The sequence below is a fragment of the Macaca fascicularis genome, chromosome 9 (genome assembly GCF_037993035.2).
Source record: "Macaca fascicularis isolate 582-1 chromosome 9, T2T-MFA8v1.1".
Taxonomy (NCBI): domain Eukaryota; kingdom Metazoa; phylum Chordata; class Mammalia; order Primates; family Cercopithecidae; genus Macaca; species Macaca fascicularis.
In genome coordinates, this window is record NC_088383.1 from 112,195,680 (window position 1) to 112,213,131 (window position 17,452).

General features: G+C 39.5%; 1 protein-coding gene across 6 annotated transcripts in view; it reads right to left on the reverse strand.

Annotated features, from left to right (window-relative positions):
* Window positions 1-17,452, reverse strand: part of NT5C2 (5'-nucleotidase, cytosolic II) — a 195,152-nt gene that overhangs the window by 69,191 nt on the left and 108,509 nt on the right. For 4 of the 6 annotated variants that reach the window (XM_045362218.3, XM_065520166.2, XM_005566334.5 and 1 more), the window contains exon 2: window positions 17,251-17,375. In XM_045362218.3, the coding sequence (XP_045218153.1) occupies window positions 17,251-17,351 (101 nt within the window). In that variant the 5' untranslated portion in view covers window positions 17,352-17,375. Of the gene's footprint in view, window positions 1-17,250; window positions 17,377-17,452 lie in introns of those variants that run through there. The other 2 variants (XM_074002627.1, XM_074002624.1) reach the window with 1 other exon arrangement.

Below are 17,452 nucleotides of genomic sequence, written 5' to 3' on the forward strand. Positions count from 1 at the left end.
AATACAACCACTGAAAATTTTACAAAACTGATTAAATACAAGCACAAAATCAAGAGATCCAATGAATCCCAAGCAGGAAAAATAAAGAAAACCAAAGTTTATTACCTACCAACTACGGGAGACATATGGGTGGGAGTGACACTTCTGATGTGCCTTTTGCATAATTTTGACTTTTAAATGTATATTACTCATATATATTGTATACAATAATGCTATAACATAGGATGTATTATGAAATGTTATATGATTATGTTAAATTATTTTAAAAATTAAATCAATAGAATGAAAAAGAAAACAACACTTAACTGAAAGCAAACAAATGGACCTAATTATACTGTATACAAATACCCTAACCACACCATAGAGAAAAAAAGCAAGGAAGAACTAACCCAAGTAACTAAAAAACACAGTATTTGACTATAAGCCTTTAGACTTTGGCAGGGTAAGGTAAGAAAGTGGAAGAACGGCAAACAAATCCTGAACTCTTTTTAGGTTTGTTTGTTATGGTAGGAGTTAATCAACTGAAGCAATTTTAGATTAATCAAACTAAATATGTTGATCATGTCAGAAGCCAGGGCTTTCACCTGTGGAACAAGGGATATACAAACAGGGAATGGGAGTGAACTAGAAGGAACTTTCCTAGGATTGACTAGAATTAGATGTAATGGTGTGAACTCATGATTTCTACAATACATATAAAAATGTATACCCAGTGAAAAATTCTGCACAAATTAAGGTAAAGACATCTTTAGAACATGCCACTCAACATCAGCAGAATACACATTCTTATCAAAAGCATATAGATTATTCAAGATAGACCACAGAGTAGCCCATAAACCAAGACACGGTAAATTTAAAAGGACTAAAATCATGCAAAATATGTTCAACAACCACAATGGAATGAAAGTATAAGTCAACGACAAAAGAAAATTTGGAGCCAGGTGCGGTGGCTCATGCCTGTAATCCCAGCACCCTGGGAGGCCGAGGCAGGCAGACCACGAGGTCAAGAAATTGAGACCATCCTGGCCAACATTGGGAAACCCTGTCTCTACTAAAAATACAATAATCAGCTGGGCATGGTGGCGTGCACCTGTAGTCCCAGTTACTTAGGAGGCTGACGCAGGAGAACCGCTCAAACCTGGGAGGTGGAGGATGCAGTGAGCCGAGATCACACTACTGCACTCCAGCATGACAACAGAGTGAGACTCCATCTCAAAAAGAAAAAAAAAAAGAAAAGAAAAAAAGAAAATTTGGGACATTCACAAATATGTAGAAATTAAACAATATACTCCTAAATAGAAATCACAAAGAAAGCTAGAAAACACAATTTAATGAAAACAAAAGGACGTAACAAAACCATTGGGATAGAGCAAAAGCAGTGCTCAGAAGAAAATGTATAGCTGTAAAGGCATATATTTAAAAAGAAGAAACATTTCAATTAATAGCCTAGCCTTCCACCTTAAGAAATTATAGAAAAAGAAGAATAAATTCAACCCAAATCAAACAGAAGGTTGGAAATAATATATTACAGACGAGAGCAAAGACTTAAATATATATATGCAAAATCCAAAGCACTGGAGAAAAATCAATGAAACCAAAAGCTGGTTCTTTAAAAACCAACAAAATTGACATTTAGCTAGACTGACCCAAAAAAAGAAGACTCAAATTACTAAAATCAAGAATAAAAGCAGAGGCCAGGCATGGTGGCTCACGCTTATAATCCCAGCACTTTGGGAGGCCAAGGCAGGCAATCACTTGAGGTCAGGAGTTCGAGACCAGCCTGGCCAACATGGTGAAACCCTGTCTCTACTAAAAATACAAAAATTAGCCAAGCATGGTGGCGGGCACTTGTCATCCCAGCTACTTTGAGAAGCAGACGCAGGAGAATAGCTTTAACCCAGGAGGCGGAGGTTGCAGTGAGCCGAGATTGCGCCACTGCACTCCAGCCTGGGTGACAGAGCGAGACTCTCGTCTCAAAAAAAAAAAAGAATAAAAGCAGAGACATTACTACTGACCTCACAGAAATAAAAACAGATATAATACTGTAAATAACTGTATGCCAACATATTAGGTAACCAACATAAAACAGACAAAAGTAGTAAAAGACTTGTACACTAAAGACTACAATACCTGGAAACACACAAATTACCAACACTGACTCAAAAAGAAATAGAAAATCTAAAGAGATCTATAAGTAGTAAGGAGATTAAGTCAGTAATCAAAAAACTTCCAACACTGCCAGGTGCAGTAGCAGGCCCTTGTAGTTCTAGCTATTCAGGAGGCTGAGGCAGGGGGATAACTTGAGGAGGCTATAGTGCACTGTGATCAGGCCTGTGAATAGCCACTGCATTCAGCCTAGGTAACGGAGTGAGACCTCATCTCCAAAACACACACACACACATACACACACACACTATTAGAGCTAATAAACAAGTTCAGCAAAGTGGCAGGATACAAGATTAATATACAAAAAACCAGCTGTGTTTCCATAAACTAGCAATGAACAATCCAGAAACAAAATTAAGAAAACAATTCCATTTACTATAGCATCAGAAATAATGAAAGACATCAGAATGGACAACATAGCAAGACCCCCTTCTCCACCAAAAAAAAAAAAAATTTTTTTTTAATTAGCTAAGCATGGTGGTACATCTATAGTCCTAGCTACTTGAGAAGCTGAGGTGGGAGAATCACACGAAGCCAGGAGTTCAGGGTTACAGTGAGCTATGATCATGGCACTGTACTCCAGCTTGGGTGACAGAGCAAGAGAAAGAAAAGAAAAAAGAGAAGAGAAGAGAAGAGAAGAGAAGAGAAGAGAAGAGAAGAGAAAAGAAAGGAAGAAAGGAAGGAAAGAAAGAAAGAAAAGAAAATACTTAGGAATAAATTTAACAACAGAAGTGCAAGACCTGCACAATGAAGACTACAAAATACTGTTGAAAGAATTAAAGACGGCCGGGCGCGGTGGCTCAAGCCTGTAATCCCAGCACTTTGGGAGGCCGAGACGGGCGAATCACGAGGTCAGGAGATCGAGACCATCCTGGCTAACATGGTGAAACCCCGTTTCTGCTAAAAAATACAAAAAACTAGCCAGGCGAGGTGGCGGGTGCCTGTAGTCCCAGCTACTCGGGAGGCTGAGGCAGGAGAATGGCGTAAACCCAGGAGGCGGAGCTTGCAGTGAGCTGAGATCTGGCCACTGCACTCCAGCCTGGACAACAGAGCCAGACTCCGTCTCAAAAAAAAAAAAAAAAGAATTAAAGAAGATCTAAATAAATGGAAAGACATCCCATACTCATGGATCAAAAGACTTAATACTATTAGGACAGCAATACTTCTCAAATTTATATAGAGAGAGAGTCAATGTAATCCCTAACAAAATCCCAGCTGGCTTTTTTATACAAATTGACAAGCTGATCCTAAGATTCATATAGATATAGAAGGGCACCAGAATAGCCAAAACAATCTTGAAAAAGAAGAGTAGGTTGCTCTTTTTCAAAACTTACTACAAAACTGCAGTAATCACAACTGTGTGCTAGTGGCATAAGGATAAATAGATCAAACAAATATAACTCAGAGTCCAGAAATAAATTAATACATCTATGTTCAAATGATACTTGACATGGGTGCCAAGACCATTCAATGTGAAAAGTATAGTCTTTTCAAAACAATGGTGCTAGGACAACTAGATAGTTACACGCAAAAAAATGAATCTGGACCCCTATCTTGTATAATAACAGAAAAAGTAAATTAAAATGGATCACAAACCTAAATGTAAGACCTAAAGCTATAAAACTATCAGAAGAGAACACAGGAGTAAATCACTGTGACTTTGGAATAAGTAGTGGTTTCTTAAACATGTCATGAAAAGCACACTCAAAAAAAGAAAACTGGAATTACATGTGTTTCAAAGGACACTACCAAAAAAGTTATTAATGAAAGTCAGCCCACAGAACGGGAGACAATATTGGAAAATCATGTGTCTGATAAAGGTCTAGAATTCAGAATATATAAAGAACTTTTACAACTCCACAATATAAACAACTCATATAATAATAATAGGCAAAACACCTAAACAGACACTTCACAAAAGATACACAAATGGCCAGTAAGAACATGAAAACATGCTTACCATCATTGGTCATAAGGGCAAATAAAGAACACCATGAGATACTATTTCACACACACTCACATGGCTATAATTAAAAAGGCAAGGCTGGGCACGGTGGCTAACGCCTGTAATCCCAGCATTTTGGGAGGCCGAGGCGGGCAGATCACCAAGTCAAGAGATCGAGACCATCCTGACCAACATGGTGAAACCCCATCTCTACTAAAAATACAAAAATTAGCTGTGCGTGGTGCATGCCTGTAGTCCCAGCTACTCAGAAGGTTGAGGCAGGAGAATCACTTGAACCCGGGAGGCAGAGGTTGCAGTGACCTGAGAACGCGCCACCGCACTCCAGCCTGGCAACAGAGCGAGACTCCGTCTCAAAAAAAAAAAAAAAGGCAGTAAGTGTAATGAGGACTTGGAGAAATTGGAACATTCATACACTGCTAGAGGGAACGTAAAATGATGCATCTGCATTTGGAAAATGGTTTGACAAAGTGGAAACAACCCAAATGTTAAGCAACAGATGAATGGAAAAACAAAATATGGTATATCCATACAATATTTTTTTTTTCTTTAGACAAGGTCTTACTCTGTCATCCAGGCTGGAGTGTACTGGCACAATGATAGCTCACCGCCACTTTGACTATCCAGGCTCAAGTGATCCTCCCACCTCAGCCTCTTGAATAGCTGGGACTACAGGCATGCACCACCATGCCTGGCTAATTTATGTATTTTTTGTAGAGATGGGGTTTTGCTATGTTGCCCAGGCTAGTCTCAAACTCCTGGTATTATGATGAAGTCTGCCCGCCTCGCCTACTAGGAAGTTCTGGGATTACAGGCATCAGCCACTGTGCCTGACCAACAGAATTATTATTTAGCAATAAAAAATAATGAAGTACTGAGATAGGCTACAATACAGATGAACCTTGAGAACACTGTGCTAAGTGATGCAGGGCACAGTGGCTTGTGCCTGTAGTGCTATATATAGTCCCAACTACTCAGGAAACAGAGGCAGGAGTATCATTTGAGCCCAGAAGTGTGAGGCTTCTGTGAGCAATGACTGCGCCACTGTACTCCAGCCTGGATGACAGAGTAAGACTCCAACTCTTAAAAAAATAAAAAGAAAAATAGAAAATACTATGCTAAGTGAAAGAAGTCATACATGGAAGGCCACAAACTGTATGATTTCATTTATACGAAATATCCAAAACAGGCAATTCCATAGAGAAAGTAAATCAGCAGTTGACATGGGCTGGAGAGAGAGGGAAATGTGTAGTGGACTACTAATGAGTATGAGGTTTTTTTGGGGATAATGAAAAATGGCTGTATCACTTCGTCAATATACTAAAAGCCACTGAATAACATACTTCTATTTTAGATTATGTAAATTATACTTCAATTAAGGTTTTTGGGGTTTTTTTTTTTTTTTGAGACAGAGTCTCACTCTGTCGCCAGGCTGGAGTGCAGTGGCACGATCTTGGCTCACTGCAACCTCTGCCTCCCGGGTTCAAGTGATTCTCCTGCCTCAGCCTCCCAAGTAGCTGGGATTACAGGCGCCACCACGCCCAGCTAATTTTTGTATTTTTAGTAGAGATGGGATTTCACCACGTTGGCTAGGATGATCTTGATCTCTTGACCTCATGATCCACCTGCCTCGGCCTCCCAAAGTCCTGGGATTATAGGCATGAGCCACCGCACCCCACTGAAGCTGTTATTTTTTAAGAGAATGCACACACACACCTTCCACAAAATAATATGGAAAAAAAGACAACACAATTGGCAAACAACTTGAAAAGGCAAGTCACAGAAGAGGATCTTCTGCAAATGGCTACTTACAATATGAAGGTGTTCAACCTATTTATTCATCAGAAAAACACAACTTAAAACCAAAGGGAGATGCCACTATGTATACACTAGGATAACTTTTAAATTAAATGTACAATTCAAAAGATTAATATTAAAGTGTTGGTGATACTGCTCTCATACATTGTAAGTGGAACTATAAACTGCTAGGGAAAACTATTTTGCGGTATCTACGAAAACTAAACGTATGCTTAAGCTATGGCCCAGCAATTGCATTCCTGGGAAGAAACCAAGAGAACTGAATGTATATATCAACAAAAAGATTTGTTCAAGAACGTTTATAACAGAATTATTCTTATTTTTTCAACTAAAAATTACAATTTTTTATTACTAAAATACAATAATAGTTTTTTTATTTAAAATACACTGTTTATGTATACATTTCTATGAATCCTAACTCACATAACACTTACCACAATCTGGAATTTAAAAGTTCCATCACCCCAAAAAACTCTCCTTTACTATCCTTCTGTAGTCACCCTTTCCTTCTCTACTAACTCTTAGAACCCACTAATGTGTTCCCCATCACTACAGTTTTGTCTTTTTGAGACTATCATATAAATAAAATCATGCCAGATGTCACTTAAGACTGGCTTATTTGACTCAGCATTATGACTCTGAGAGTGATCCAAGTTGCTGTATGTATCGCTAGTTCATTATTTTACCTGAGTTATAACACATTCTATAAATATACCACATATTGTTTATGCATGTACCTGCTGAAGAACATTTCGGCTGCCTTCAGTTTTGAGCAATGATAAACAGAGATACTATAAACATTATCCATTGTGTGAACCTGAGTTTTCATTTTTCTAGGGTAAGTATCTAGGAGTGGGATTTCTGGGTAATTAATGATGAGGCCTCTAACTTGATAAGAAACTGCCACAAACTGTTTTTCTGGAGGAGCTGCACTCTCCTCATTCACCAACAATGTATGAGAAGTTCCAGTTGCTCCACATCCTGGTTTGATATTGTCAGTAATTTTTATTTTAGTTATTGTAACAGGCATATATACAGTCACTTTAATTTTTATCTTCCTAATGGCTAAATAAGTTAAATATGTGTTTTTATGTCACCTGTATATATCTTCTGTAGTGATGTTCAGTCTTTTAACCATTTCATAATTTGGTTATTTTCATATTGTTACATTTTAAAAGTTCTTTATATACTCCAGATATAAGTCCTTTATCAAATTTTTTTTCAGTCTATAGCAGCTTTATACGCAATAACTAAAAACTTTAAAAAAAAAAAAAAAAACTCAAATGTGGGCCAGGCGCCGTGGCTCATGCCTATAATCCCAGCACTTTGGGAGGACGAGGCGAGTGGATCACTTGAGGTCAGGAGTTCAAGAGCAACATAGTGAAACCCTGTCTCTACTAAAAATACAAAAAAAAAAAAAAAAAAAAACTGGTGGCACACACCTGTAATCCCAACTACTCAGGAGCCTGAGGCACAAAAATCGCTTGAACCTGGGAGGCAGAGGCTGCACTGAGTCAAGACTGCACCACTGCACTCCAGCCTGGGAGACAGAGTGAGACTCTGTCTTACAAAAATTTTTTAAATAAAAGAAAAAGTAAAACCCACATGTCAGCCAGGCATGGTGACTCACGCCTAAAATCCCAGCATTCTGGAAGTCCAAGGCAGAATTGTTTGAAGCCTGGGGTTTGAGACCAGCCTGGGCATCAAAGTGAGACCCCATCTCTACGAAAAATAAAAAATAAAAAAATAGCTAGGTGTGGTGGTGTGCTCCTGTAGTTGTAGCTACTTGGAAGGCTGAGTTGGGAGGATCACTAGAGCCCAGGAGGAGGTCAAGGCTGCAGTGAGCTATGATTGCACCACTGCACTCCATCCTGGGCAACAGAGTGAAATCATGTCTCCAAAAAAAAAATGGGTTTTTTTTGTTTTTTGTTTTTGAGATGGAGTCTCGCTCTTTCGCCAGGCTGGAGAATAGAGTGAGATTATGTCTCTAAAAAACAATGTTTTTTTGTTTTGTTTTTTGTTTTTGAGATGGAGTCTCGCTCTGTTGCCAGGCTGGAGTGCAGTGGCCCAATCTTGGCTCACTACAACCTCTGCCTCCCAGGTTCAAGCGATTCTCCTGCCTCAGCCTCCCAAGTAGCTGGGATTACAGGCGCGTGCCACCACGCCAAGCTAATTTTTGTATATTTAGTAGAGACAGGGTTTCACCATGTTGGCCAGGATGGTCTCGATCTCTTGATCTTGTGATCCACCTGCCTCGGTCTCCCAAAGTGCTGGGATTACAGGCGTGCGCCACCGCACCCAGCCAAAAACAATGTTTTTAGTATTAAAAAAACCTAAATGTCCACCAACAGAAAATAAATGATGAAATAAATTGTGGTATACTGATACAATAGAAGGACACACAGTAATTAAAAAGAACAAATTACTGATACAAAAACATGAATGAATCTCTCTGTGTGACATTACAATTAATACAGAAGCCATACCCTTTAAGGTGAAATACACCATCTAAATGTAAATATAAATAATACTTCCTCAACATAAGTTTCTTCTTGTACTATTTCAATAAATCTCAGATGTTTTTATTCTTTCTCTTCCATGCCACCAATACCACCACTTTTCTTCTTAATTTTACTGTTAGATATGTTGTTTTTGGAAGAAGTATACAGGGAACGGTAGTAAAGGGAAAGTGTTTTAGGATTCAATACATTCTTTTGAACAGTAACATTTAGAGAATCTGTACTCCATAAAGTGATATCACTGCACATTTTAAAGAGCATCTTGTATCCAGAACAGATAAGAAATTCATGTGACATAAGAAAAGGTGTCACTGTGAGAATTTTTATTTTGTTTTTATTTCTTAAGAGACAGAGTCTCACTCTGTTTCCCAAGCTAGAGTGTGACAGCATGATCATAGCTCACTGTAACCTCAAACTCCTGGGCTCAAGAAATCCACCTGCCTCAACCAGGTGCCATAGCTCACGCCTGTAATCCCAGCATTTTGGGAGGCCAAGCCGGGTGGATCACCTAAGGTCAGGAGTTTAAAGCCAGCCCGACCAACACGGTGAAACTCCATTTCTACCAAAAATTACAAAATTAGCCTGCCATGGTGGCGCATCCCTGTAATCCCAGCTACTCAGGAGGCTGAGGCAGGAGAATTGCTTGAACCCAGGAGGCAGAGGTTGCTGTGAGCCAACATCGCGCCATTGCACTCCAGCTGGGGCAACGAGAGCAAAACTCCATCTCAAAAAAAAAAAAGAAAAACAGAAATCCTCCTGCTTCAGCCTCCTCAGTGTCTAGGATTACAGGCATGCACTATCACCTGTGGCTTTTTTTTTTTTTCCCCCTAGAAACAGGGTCTTACTATGTTGCCAGGCTGGTCAGGTCAATCTCAAACTCTTGGCTTCAAGTGATCTTCCCACCTCAGCCTCCCAAGAGAATTTTTATTATTATTATTATTATTTTTTTTTTGAGATGGAGTTTCACTCTTATTGCCCAGGCTGGAGTGCAATGGCACAATCTTGGCTCACCACAACCTCCGCCTCCTGGGTTCAAGTGATTCTCCTACCTCAGCCTCCCGAGTAGCTGAGATTACAGGCATGCGCCACCATGCCCAGCTAATTTGTATTTTTATCAGAAACAGGGTTTCTCCATGTTGGTCAGGCTGGTCTTGAACTCTCGACCTCAGGTGATTCGCCTGGCTCAGCCTCCCAAAGTGCTGGGATTACAGGCATGAGCCACCATGCCCAGCCTACCCAAGAGAATTTTTTAAGTTAAACTTTTTAATTTGGAGTAATTGTAGATTCACATGCAGCTGAGTAAGAAATGATACAGAGATTTCATGAACCCTTCACCCAGTGACCCCCAATGGGGAAATCTTGTGCCATATAGAAAAATATCACAACAAAGAAATTGACATTGCCGGGCGTGATGGCTCACGCCTGTAATCCCAGCACTTTAGGAGGCCGGGGCGGGCAGATCACGAGGTCAGGAGATCGAGACCATCCTGGCTAACAAGATGAAACCCCGTCTCTACTAAAAATACAAAAAATTAGCCGGGCGTGATGGTGCGCGCCTGTAGTCCCAGCTACTCGGAGGCTGAGGCAGGAGAATGGCGTGAACCCGGGAGGCGGAGCTTGCAGTGAGCCAAGATCGCGCCACTGCACTCCAGCCTGGGTGACAAAGCGAGACTCCGTCTCCAAAAAAAAAAAAAAGAAATTGACATTGACACAGTTCACAACTTTATTCAGACTTCATCAGTTTTACATGCATTCTGTGTATGTGTAGATTAATACATTTACCACTAGAGTTGAGATACAAGAGTTCTTTCACAAGGTATTCCTTGTGCTACCCTTTTATAGGTACACCCACCTTCTCCCTCCACCCACCCCAATCTCTATCCCTAGCAACCATTAATTTATCAATCTCAATAATTTTGTCATTTCAAGAATGTTACAGAAATGGAACCATACAGAGTGTAACCCAGATTGGCTTTACTAACTCAGCATAATTATCTTGAGATTTATCAACGCTGTTGCATGTATCAACAGTTCACTTTTTACTGCTGAATAGAATTTCATACATAGAATTTTGGGAGGAAAATACTAAGCTGAAAAAATTCTTACCAGTCCCTAAATTCTTACCTGTCATTCCTTAGGAACGTGAAACATGAATAAAAGCATTAGAATGATAAAATAACAACAACAAAAAAAACCCCAGAGTTTTGTATTTTTTTCTTTTTCTTTTCCCCCCCTTTTCTTTTTCTAAAGACAGGGTTTTCCTGTGTCACCAGGCTGGAGTGCAGTGGCACAATTAAAACTCATTGCAACCCCAAACTTCTGAGCTCAAGTGATCTTCCTGCCCTAGCCTCCCGAGTAGCTAGGACGACAGGTGCACAGCACCATACTCAGATAATCTTTTTACTTTTTGTAGATACAGGGTCTCATTATGTTCCCCAGGCTGGTCTCAAATTCCTGGCCATTTTCCCATCTCGTTCTCTCAAAGTGCTAGTATTACAGGTATAAGCCACCACACGCAGTCACAATTTTGATGTTCTACCTCACTCTTCTTATTCCGACAAGATATATCCCATATACATATTATTTTTCTTTTTTTCCTTTTTTTTTTTTTTTTGAGACTGAGTCTTGCTCTGTCACTCAGGCTGGAGTGCAGTGACACAATCTCAGCTCACTGCATCTGCATCCTCCGCCTCCTGGGTTCAAGCGATTCTCCTGTCTCAGCCTCCCGAGTAGCTGGGATTACAGGCACCCGCCACCAAGCCCGGCTAATTTTTGTATTCTTAGTAGAGATGAGGTTTCACCATGTTGGCCAGGCTGGTCTCAAACTCCTGACCTCAGGCGATCCGCCCACCTCGGCCTCCCAAAATGCTGGGATTACAGACGTGAGCCACCATGCCTGGCCCCATATGTATATTATTTAAGGAACATGGCTCTTCAGCCTTCCAGAAGACCTATATTTTCCACATGATTTTCAATTTACAAAGGGGCTACTGAAATTTTAGCAATTATCCACTGAATATTTGAACCAATACTAAAATGACAGTTTACTACTCAGCTTGATTAATGACAAAATTAAAAAGCTGAATGACATTCATATGATATCCATAAGTGATTAAAAGAGAAAGAAATTGAAAGTGATCAACCTGGCAGTCTCTATCTGCATATAACCTGACACCTGCTTTTAGTATGAAGTTTAAAAAAGAAAATCATAAAGATTTCCCTTTTTATTGTTTTTGTTTTTGAGACAGAGTCTCACTCTGTCACCCAGGCTGGAGTGCAGTGTTGCAATCATGGCTCACTGCAGCCTCGACCTCCCAGGCGCAAGCAATCCTCCCACCTTAGACTCCAAAGTAACCAGGACTACAGGTGCTCACTACCATGCCCAGCTAATTTTTGTATTTTTGGTAGAGACAGGGTTTGCCATGTTGCCCAGACTGGTCGAACTCCTGTGCTCAATGAGCAATCTGCCCGCCTGGGTCTCCCAAAGTGCTAGGATCCCAGGCATAAGCCACTGTGCCTGGGCCATCATAAACATTTCTAGATCCAAGCTATAAGTACTACAAAATTTTATATATATATATATATATATATATATATATATAAAAATTCCTTTTCACTCCTTAAACATGTACAGGAAATTTACTTTGATTTTAGAAGAAACTATTATTCAACAGATTTATATAAAGACTGATATGGCTCTGGAAGCCTAAACTGCAACTAAAAAAAAAAAAAAAAAAAAATTCAGATATATAATTTAAGATAAATATACAAAAGTCTTCAAATAATTTTAAAGAGAAAATCATTGCAATTATCTTCTAAAATAAGACAAAAGACTGCTTAACAAAAAATTCACAAGCCTAATAACTTACCAAATTTCAGTTCAATACGATAAAACCACTGCTAAATTAATAAGCTGTGTTCATAAAGAAAAAAGCCAATTCATTGTCCTACAGAAATTCTATTGTATTGGAATCATCAGAACTTTACCAGTGTAAAACTAAATGCCTGACTTCGGTATCCTGGGCACAGTCAATGTAGAGAGCAGATGAAAAACCTAATTGTTCCATTCTTGGATTGGTAAATACAAATTCTGATCTATAGTGATCACTAAAAGATTTTAGTATTAAACAAAAACTAAGAGGTAATTTTCGAAGCTGCCTCTTTCAGGTCACTATGACATCTGAGCAGCTCAGCTTGTCTTCTAACCATATAGCAAAACACATTCCACTGAAAGGTTTGGCCTGATGACTATCCTCAGCCCAGAAAACTAAACAACCTTAAGGAAATGAAGGAGGAGCAACAGTCATACATTTTGAAGGCCAGTATCTTAATAATGACATATGACCCACATCTCTATATTGAAATTCAGAAAACTGATATTAAGCAAGAAAAAAGCTGGAAGTTACATATTTATTTACTAAGAATATTTAGCTTCTTCTAAAGGGAAATTGTAAAGCATCACATACAACGTATACTTTGTGATAATGATGAGCATAGCCTAACTTAACCAATGATAAATTACCAAATCAAATAAATGTCTTTAATGAAAAGGCCTGGAAACAGAATATTCTACAAATTGACTTAACGAGAAAACTAAAATAAATTTATTTTAAATGGTTTCTATTTAAAATTTTTAATTAACAAAAACAAATACTGTTAGGAGATACAAGTTTCCTGACTACATCATAAGTACAGATAATAATCTACCTCAAAATTGCAAAGGGATTAGATTTTAAATGTTCTCATCACAAAAAAAAGATAAATGTAAGAGGTAATGCATGTTAATTGGCTTGATTTAGCCATTCCACATCAAATTGTACACCATAAATACATACAATTTTTGTCAATGTTTAAAAACACGCACATTATATATATACATATATATTTATACACACATACATATATATAATGTTTTTATTGTTCTAAAAGCACACACTTATATACTTTATTTTAAACACTGGGCATGGTGGCTCACACTTGTAACCCCAGCACCTTGGAAGGACAAGGCAGGAGGATCACTTGAAAACAAGAGTTCGAGATCAACCTGGGCAACAAAGCAAGACTTTGTCTCTACAAAAAATATACAAAAATTAGCCAGGTGTGGTGGTACGTGCCTGTAGTCCTAGCTATTCAGGAGGCTGAGGTAGGAGAACCACTTGACCCCAGGAGGTTAAGGCTATAGTGAGCCATGATCAAGCCACTGCTCTCCAGCCTGGGTGACAGAGCAAGACCCTGTCTCAAAAAAATAATAATAATAATAATAATTTTAAAGTAAATTCTTGCAAGAGACCAAGAACCCAAATTTTCTACATTAAAAATTTTTTTCAGGCTGGGAGTGATGGCTCACATCTGTAATTCCAGCACTTTTGGAGGCCGAGGTAGGAGGACTGCTTGCAGCCAGCAGTTCAAAACCAGCTTGGGCAACAAACAGAGTGAGACCACATCTCTAGAAAAAAATTTTAAATTACCAAGCACAGCCAGGCACGGTGGCTTACTCCTGTAATCCCAGCACTTTGGGAAGCCAAGGCAGGCGGATCACGAGGTCAGGAGTTCAAGACCAGCCTGGCCAACATGGTGAAACCCAGTCTCTACTAAAAATATAAAAATTACTTGGGCATGGTGGCGCATGCCTGTAATCACAGCTACTCCGGAGGCTGAAGTAGGAGAGTTGCTTGAACCAGACCCAGGAGGCAGAGGTTGCAGTGAGCCAAAATTGCACCACTGCACTCCAGCCTGGGCTACAGTGCGAGACTCTGTCGCAAAAAAATTAATTAATTAATTAAAAAATAATAAAAATTACTAAGCACTGTGGTACACACCTGTAGTCCTAGCTACTGGGGTGGCTGTGGCAGGTGGATTGCTTAAGCCCAGGAGTTTGAGGTTACCATGAGCTATGATCACACTACTGCACTGCAGCTTAGGCAACAGAATGAGACCCTGCCTCTTTAAATAAATAAACATAGATAAAGTTTTTTTCAATGATCTAAAATATCAAGCCCTTGAAAATGTTTTTTCTATTGTTTCCAGTACATACACCTTACTATATGAAAGAATGTAGGGTGCAGAATCCATCTAAAATCTTCCAGGAAATACCATTCCAAATGAGTCAGGAGTACATTCATTCAGGCTACGATACACACACATGCACGCGCACGCACGCGCGCACACACACACACACACACCCCTTTTCTTTTTTTTTTTGAGACATGGTCTCGTTCTGTCACCCAGGCTGATGGCATGATCTCAGCTCACTACAGCATCCACCTCTCAAGCTCAGGTGATCCTCCCACCTCAGCCTCCCAGGTAGCTGGGTCCACAGGTGTAAGCCACCACACCCAGCTAATTTTTGTGTTTTTTTGTAGAGACAGGGTTTCGCCATTTTGCCCAGGCTGGTCTGGAACTCCTGAGCTCAAGCAATCTGCCTGGCTCAGCCTCCCAAGGTGCATGGATTACAGGTGTGAGCCACCATGCCCAGCCTATGATATACATAAAATACAACTAGGATGTTTATTAAATGATGTTTACTAGTCCTTATTTCCACTGCTAAAAATGTTACATCCTAACCTAATGTTAATAAATACTTATAGCATAAAGACCAAGCAAATAACTGAAGAAAAAGTATACAACTACATATAACATAATACTTTCCAAATGTATCTTATGCTTTATTACACAGACACACATAAACGTTCTGTTTTACACTTTAACATGCCATATCTAGCAACATATCTCACATACAGAAAAGAATCATTAGTACCCATTTGACAGGAATCTTTAGTTTTCACTTTTTCAGGGTTTAAGGAACAACAGCATCTTAACACCTAGAAATGCCACAAAGTGACCTACCATGAGGCAAATATCACCAGCCTACTTAAAAAACCAACTATTGATATAATAATTAACTTCTGATATACTCAATAACAAGTAGCAATGTTTTACAAAATATATTAGTATTTATCGAAACAACAAAATGTTACCTAATTCTGACTTAGCTTTCCTATAGAGAGAAGACTGCACTTAGAAATTTTTTTGTCTGCTTACAGAAACTTACCTGTATAAACCAGTTTAGCCATTTTTCCAGTAAGATTTCAAAGTAATATTCATTTCCTTTTTCCTGTAGCCCAGAAACAGCTAAGTGATTAAGAGTCATTTAAGACTTCCTGTAGCTTCCATGTAACTTTTTAGCACCGCCAATATACTAGTACCTGTACTTACTCCTGGCTTTCCTGGTATGGGAGGCGAAGATGGGTCTAGTAGGGCCCAGATCTTTCTACCCCAGAAATTCACTTTAGGTGTAAATTTCTAATTTCTTCTTAAAAATAAATAATTACTAAATACCTTATCTACTCCCAAGTACCCTAGCTACTTAAAATTTAGGTAGAAGCAAACATTTAATTGAATTTATAAAAAGAGGTAAGTAAAAAGAAAATACAATTTAGGCTGGGCTGAGTGGCTCATGCCTGTAATCCCAGCACTTTGGGAGACCAAGGCCAGAGGAATGCTTGAGCCCAGGCGTTTGAGACCAACCTGAGCAACATAGCGAGACCCCGTCTCTAATAAAATAAAATTTTTTAAAACAATACAGTTTAAGGCCGGGTGCAGTGGCTCAAGTCTGTAATCCCAGCACTTTGGGAGGCCGAGGCAGGTGGATCATGAGGTCCAGAGTTCAAAACCAGCCTGGCCAAGATGCTGAAACTCTGTCTCTACTGAAAAAATAAATAACTAAAAAATACAAGAATTTCATTCCTGGGCTGGGTGTGGTGGCTCACACCTATAATCCTAACACTCCAGGAGGCCGAGGCAGGTGGATCACCTGAGGTCAGGAGTTCAAGACCAGCCTGGTTAACATGGTAAAACCCTGTCTCTACTAAAAATACAAAAATTAGCCAGACGTGGTGATGGACGCCTGTAATCCCAGCTACTTGGGAGGCTGAGGCAGGAGAATCGCTTGAACCCAGGAGGTGGAGGATGCAGTGAGCTGAGATCGTGCCACTGCATTCCAGCCTAGGCAACAGAGCCAGACTGTCTCAAAAAAAAAAAAAAAAAAAATTCATTCTTGGCAGGGTGTGGTGGCTCAAGCCTATAATCCCAGCACTTTGGGAGGCTGAGGTGGGGAGATCACTTGAGGCCAGGAGTTCAAGATCACCCTGGCCAACATGGCAAAACCCTGTCTCTACCAAAACTACAAAAATTAGTCTGGCATGGTGGCCATGCCTGTAATCCCACCTATTGGGGAAGTTGAGGCATGAGAATTACTTGAAGCCAGGAGGCAGAGGATGCAGTGAGCTGAGACTGCACCACTGCACTTCAGCCTAGGCAACAGTGAGACTCTGGCCAAAAAAGAAAACAAAAAAATACAAAAATTAGCTGGGTGCACACCTGTAGTCTCAGCTACTCAGAAGGCTGAGGAAAGAGAATTGCTTGAGCCTGGGAGGCAAAGGTTACAGTTAGCCAAGACTGCGCCATTGTACTCCAGCCTGGGCAACAGAGCAAGATTCTGTCCACCCAGCACCCCCTCAAAGAAAGAAAAAAAAATTCTTATTAACTTAGGTGCAATTTTCTAGCAACCAAAGACATTTTTCTCTTAAAGACTTTTATTAGTAGATATACAAAGCAGTATGGTGTACTAGTAGTTAGAAGTCTCGACTTAGAACTAGATTTATACCATGAACTAAACATACGATCTGAGTTACTTAACCTCTCTGTACATTAATTTCATCATCTGTAAAATGAAGTGCCCGCTTCACAGAGCTGTTTTGAGGATTAAATAGACAAAATACTTACCGATGATAGGCTTCTCGACGATACTTTTTCAGGGCATGCTTATCCATGTTAGCAGGCATATCTGCTGCATTCTGCAATCGATCACTCCAAGAGGTTGACATTTTATTTTAACTGTATTTTGTATTCTAGAAAAGAAAATCATTAATTTAGTAACTCAATATTGGCATTTGTATACTGACATCTGATTTTTCTAAAAATCAGA